Source organism: Mus musculus, chromosome Y, assembly GCF_000001635.26.
Source record: "Mus musculus strain C57BL/6J chromosome Y, GRCm38.p6 C57BL/6J".
NCBI lineage: Eukaryota > Metazoa > Chordata > Mammalia > Rodentia > Muridae > Mus > Mus musculus.
The window spans coordinates 74,786,822-74,793,040 of record NC_000087.7 but is presented as its reverse complement, the minus strand read 5'-3'; the positions used below and the strand labels follow the sequence as shown (position 1 = coordinate 74,793,040).

Below are 6,219 nucleotides of genomic sequence, written 5' to 3'. Positions count from 1 at the left end.
TGTGATTATTTCAACATCTATAGTAGTGTGGGGGCATTATTCTCCCTACGTCATGTAAACTTAATATCTTTAGATACCTCCTTCCCTGTGATAGCCTTGCAGCTCACTGAGTAACATGTGCATTTGATGATAAATGATACACAAACATTGAAGCACCTTACCATATCCTGTCACCCATATCATGTACAACATAGCAAGAACCACACCTGAGTGTAAAATACAAATATATTTTATAGTGTCTTGAAGCTAAAATCCCCAAATTAATCAAAATATTATTTGGACTCTGTTACTTTATACCAGTGTTTTTTAAGTGTACAAGTCGTAGGCCTTTTCTGTGACCCTTTGCACAGGTTTATAGTGTCCTTTTACCATCTTCATCCTCCCCACTATCCTCCATTGGTATCAAATCTCCCCCTGCTGCTGCGCTTACTCTTCCAAAATACCTCCTATTTTTTAATGCCTCTTATTAAATTTATATTTTCACAATTGTCATTTTGAGTTTTACTTGTCTAACCTAATATATAGTATTTTAACGTTCCATCCATTTTTTTGAAAACAAAGCCCTGCACTAATACACATAGATGAGAAATATATTTCTCTCTCTCTCTCTCTCTCTCTCTCTCTCTCTCTCTCTCTCTCTCTCTCTTTTTCTCTCTGTCTCTCCTTTTTAAGGCATTCATCCAGTAGTTGACATCTAAAATCACTCCATAGCATGTATGTTTCATAAAGTGAGGCAATCAATATTGATGATATGGATATGTAGTGGTCCTTCTTAGATTTTTTTTTTTGAACTTAAATCAACCTGGGAAGATAGAATCTCAGATAAAGATCCTCCATCACATTGGCCTGTGGCCACACCTTAAGGAATGATTTTTTTTTTATGACTGTTGTTGAAGGATCTAGCTCTCTATGGATAGTGACATATTCTATGAAGATGATGTACAGGGTGTGGTGGGGACCGTGGAATGTACTGAAAACGATTTTTTTTTGAAGAACTGAAGATCTATGTGCCATGAACAATTAAAGTGTCCTCTAATTTGTAAGTAAATTTTATACATACCTGTGTCCAGTATTCTGTCTACACATATTTCAAAACTAAAATTACCTCATCTATTTCATCCTGTTTTACTGCATTTAATCTCTGAAATTCCTTGTAATCAGAAGTGCTGGTAAATTTTAAAAACCTTTAAAATATGACTGGGAGATATCAGGTTTGTTTTAATTTTATCACAACTTTGTAAGCATGCCCAAGATCTATGTTTTCCTCTTACTTTCCAAAGAATCCATAATTCATGATTGCCATTGGTTTCAATATATGTCATTTAACTCTGTCAAATTCCAGGTTTGTTTGCATAAAATAGTCCTCCTCTAACTGTGGGTTTTCATAAAGTAAAAATTGGTGTGCTATCCAGTGTGCTGCCTCAAAGAGTCTGGCAATATTTATGATAAGAAGCACAGCTTAAAGATAACCAAGGGAAAGGTTGGAATATGAAAAATAACCACCATGGATGTTGTCAAGTCAGAAACCGAAGACTTTCTCAGAACGAAAATAAAAACAAAAATGAAACAAAACAAAACACAAACCAAACAAATAAATAAAAATCCAACAACCAAACAATAAAAACAATGCAAGGGTGAAATTCTTTGGCAGAATATTACTCAGATCATCAGGCCTTTCAGTTGGGATTTCATTTATTATTTCTAGGAGGCCATATGAAAAGGTAAATTCGAGATGCTGAACGTTTCTGAGTGTAACTAGGGAAGGAACCAGCCTGAGAGAGGTTCTATGATGCAAGCTGAACTAGGGTGATGTCACAGAGCACTGGCTGGAGGTTGCGCATCTATTCCACTTGGAGGCACTAGAATCCATTGAAGGTGAGTTCACTATCTTCACAGTGGTATGTCAAAGCCAGGTCATTTTTTCCCACAGGCTTTTAGTGCCTGGTCTGTATCAGGAGACAGAATCTTGACAACTAGGATATTTTTCTATGGGTAAGTATATTTATGTAGTAATTAGGACCCTCATAGCTACAGAAAGCTAAAAATTTTCTCTCCTACAGAGAGTTACTGTACAATTTACTTTCTCCATGTTTATTAGCTAGGGAGATGAATGGTCTAGGTTAGTTTATCTCCTGAATTTATTATCCTTGCTAACAATATCTAGATCACAATTCCACTAAAATGCCAAATCTCCTCTTTGTCCAAGTGCATGTTAGAAGATATTAGTTCTAAATGGCTGATATTGCCTCAAATTGTTGAGCTGTTCTTGAGTTCACTGATGCAATGGCTTCATCAAATAATTCTGAAGCTGGGTCAGGAGAAACAATAAATAAGGACAGTGGTGTGCTGTGTCCCTGGGAAGATATTTGTGAATGCAGGCACTTAGCTCAGACCTTACACGTACAAGAGAGTCATGGTGACCCTTCTGGCCCTTTTATTTTTTTTTCTCTTCTTCTTGATCATTGGGTGTAATAGTCATAGCACAACCTAAATTGACATAGAATTTCAAGGAGATGATCCTCATCAGAGACAAATTAACTCAGGGCTGAAGAAATAAATGTTGATCTGAGTATATTCTTCTGAGCTCTAGAAAATTACTTGTTAATTACACTATTTTTATTTCCTTGTTTTTTTGTTTCTTTGTTTCTTTGTTTGTTTGTTTGCCTGCTTGGTTAATTTTATTTGAGTTTCTGTATGTTTAGATTTGGCTGTCAGGAAACTCACTGTGTAGACCAGACTAGCCTTTATCTCACTAAGGTCTGCCTCACTCTGCCTCTTGAGTACTATGATTAAAGTTATGGGTCACCACCACTTCCTATTAATTTCTCCATTTGATTGTTTGTTTTGTTATTTTTTGTTTGAATTTCTCTTTTGTTTGTTTTTCGTTTGATTTTCTTCTGTTTTCTTTTACTTGTTGTTGTTGTTGTTGTTGTTGTTGTTGTTGAGACAGGGTTCCTCTCTATAGCACTGGCTTCCCTGGAACTCACTTTGTAGACCAGGCTGGTCTCTAATTTAGAAATCTGCCTGTCCTTGCCTTCTGAGTTCTGGGATTAAATGCGTGTACCACCATGGCTGACTTATTAACTTCTTATTTTTATAAAATTAATTTTAGGAGCTCAAATCTGTTTAGCATAGTCTTCTTCACATGCTCAGAAGTTCTCGTAGAGAAGAGTCTTGGTCCAGCATTCACTCCCAACCCATAACCATTGCCCATCAGGAATTCATATATATGACAGAGGCAACAGCATTGTGTCTGGCGTAAACGGGCAAGATCTTCAGTCCCAGGCAATGGGCAAGTATGATATTTGAAGAGAATGGAAGCCACTTAGACAGTGTGATTTAGCACAACAGGTCTACAGCCAGGTAGAAGACAATACCTCTGAAGAGTCTGAGCATGACATCACTCAAGAAGAAGAGTAGGAGGAAGCCTTCTTCCCAGGCCCTGGGGAATATTGTTGGCTGCAGAATTTCTCACGGGTGGAAGGAAGGTAATGAGCCTGTCACCCATTGGAAGGCCATCATTCTAGGTCAACTGCCAACAAACCCTTCTCTTTATTTGGTGAAGTATGACGGAATTGACAGTGTCTACGGACAGGAGCTCCACAGCGATGAGAGGATTTTAAATCTTAAGGTCTTGCCTCACAAAGTAGTTTTTCTTCAGGTGAGGGATGTCCACCTCGCCAGCGCCCTGGTTTGCAGAGAGGTACAACACAAATTTGAGGGGAAAGATGGCTCTGAGGACAACTGGAGTGGGATGGTGCTAGCCCAGGTGCCATTCTTACAGGACTATTTTTACATTTCCTACAAGAAGGATCCGGTCCTCTACGTCTATCAGCTCCTGGATGACTACAAGGAAGGTAACCTCCACATCATTCCAGAGACCCCTCTGGCTGAGGCGAGATCAGGTGATGACAATGACTTCTTAATAGGTTCCTGGGTGCAGTACACCAGAGATGATGGATCCAAAAAGTTCGGAAAGGTTGTTTACAAAGTTCTAGCCAATTCTACTGTGTACTTTATCAAATTTCTTGGTGACCTACATATCTATGTCTATACTCTGGTGTCAAATATCACTTAAATTAAAAAAAATCACAAAGTACAGAAAAGTAAACTTATAGGATTGAAAAAAATGTTTATTTTCCTGTGTTGGGTACCTATGGGTCTTTGACAACCTCAGTATCTTTGTCAATAAAATTTGTTTTGTTCTAAAAATTAATACGTGTGACATGACATGCTTTTAGTGAACACATTGTTGGAAGAGATGGACTATGGTGGAAAGAACATCAAAGCAAGATGAAAGTTGCAACTCAGGCTGTGAACAGTGCATACATCTAATATCACACAGGCTAAAATGGACAGGACTTAGATTCTGTGGTCTGCATAGTGAGCAAGGAATTGGAGATATGACTTAGAGGAGCAGGGATGGCAGCAAAAGATGGATTTTTAGGAAGAAGGGGAGAAAGACAGGACATAGATAGAATCTCTGGAATGAAGTCTGAGGGAGAAACAACAAGTTGGGGGAAAGAGTGATAGATAAAAGGAATGTGGCCTTGTTACACAAAGTGCAACCCAGAAAACTGATCCAAAGAGACTCAGAAATCAGACAAAATCAGGTTTCATTTGAATAATGAAACCAAATGAAACTTGTCTCTCATTTTAAGATTTATTATCTTTATTTATATGGGTGGGTAGTAGCTTGAGAGTATAGGTGACCACAGAGACATGAGTTGTCAGATCCCATGGAGCTGGCATTAAAGCTGATTGTTAACCATTGGATATGAATTCAAGAAAACAAATCCAGTTTTTTTGCGGTACAAAAGTACTCTTGACAACATGGTCATCTCTCTATTCCCATTAAGATATCTTTTTAAGAAATCCAATATTAACATGCAGAAAAGAGACCAGGAAGAAGTTAAGAAAGATTAAATTGATGGTGACCTTTAAAAACAATAAAAGACACACAAAGGAGTAGAGGACACTGAGGAACAAAAATATTCTAAGATGAAGTTCTCAAAATGTGAAGCAGGAGACCCAGGAAGAATAGAAATTTTCTGCAAGTAGTTAAAATTGGACATATCCACATTAGGTTCTTTGGTTTCTTAACAAATAGCCAGCCGATCAGGTCAAATAGTAATTTAAAAGAGAAAATGAGTATATGGTGAGATAATATATGGTGGGGCATGGATCCTGAGTGCTTTCCCTGAGCACTCTTTGCCTGGGATGAATCCTGTGATCTTTTGGATGTCTCTGTGGAGTGCCCCAGATGACCATCAAAATGTTCCCCATGGCCTGTTCCCCTGGCTCTCCTCCAAACATCTGACTCCCAACATACCTATGTACCATTTCAGCCTGTCTATTCCCTGGAAATTCCAGTCTTAAATTTATGTGTGACCTCATTCTCATAAAACATTGAAGGTGTACTCAATGCATATGTGCTGAACTCTTTTCTATGCCAGTTCTCATGGGTTTCAAACTCTATGAGGTTGCCCAATATGTTGGTCACTACTCCTGAGTAGCCCCTGTGCTTCATGGGGGTCTTACTGGGTCCCATATGCACTCTGAGTGTTTCTTTTGTTTGTTTGGTTTTATTGTTGTTGTAGTTTTGTTTTTGTTTTTGTTTTCTTTTTTTTTTTGTTTATGTTTTTGTATTGTTTTTTTTTTTGGTTTTTTTTTTTTGTTGTTTTTAGTCAGGCTTGTCATGGACTCAATCATTTGTGTTTTTTCTCTAGAATAAGTTTAAATGCCAAATGACTTGAAAATACTCTCTATTGTTGATTAATTTTGGTATTTAAGAGAGTTTTTGTGCTAGCTGGATGTCTTAATTAGGGTTCCAATGCTGTGAAAAATCACTATGACTAAGGCAACTCATTAGAAACATTTCATTAGGGCTTTTCAACATTTCATTGCAGTTTCAAAGGTTCAGTCCACTATCATCAAGGAAGTAAACATGCAAGTGGCTGGGAATATGTGGTGGTGGAGAGGAAGCTTAGAGTCTTCTGCATGCAGGGATGGTGTCTTCCACACTGAGCAGAGCTTTAAAGCCTCACAGTTATATGCTTCCTCCAAAGAGGCTACACCTACTCCTATAAGGCCACACCTCCTCATAGTCCAACTACATTCAGAGTGCCATACTGGTTTCATAGAAACTTGACAAGATCTAGAGTCTTGAAAGAGGAGGAGCCTCAGTTGAGAAAATGCCTCTTTAAGATCAAGCTGTAA

The 6,219-nt window shown here is 38.0% G+C and overlaps 1 protein-coding gene across 1 annotated transcript; it reads left to right on the top strand.

The window, feature by feature from the left end:
- Positions 1-3,394: 3,394 nt before the first annotated feature.
- Gm21076 (predicted gene, 21076) lies at positions 3,395-4,078 on the top strand. Its single transcript, XM_017318881.1, has one exon. The coding sequence runs from the start codon at positions 3,395-3,397 to the stop codon at positions 4,076-4,078; it is 684 nt and encodes a 227-aa protein (XP_017174370.1).
- Positions 4,079-6,219: the final 2,141 nt, after the last annotated feature.

Coding starts and splice junctions, on each gene's coding strand:
- Gm21076 (XM_017318881.1), top strand. CDS start 3,395: ATGACATCACTCAAGAAGAAGAGTAGGAGGAAGCCTTCTTCCCAGGCC.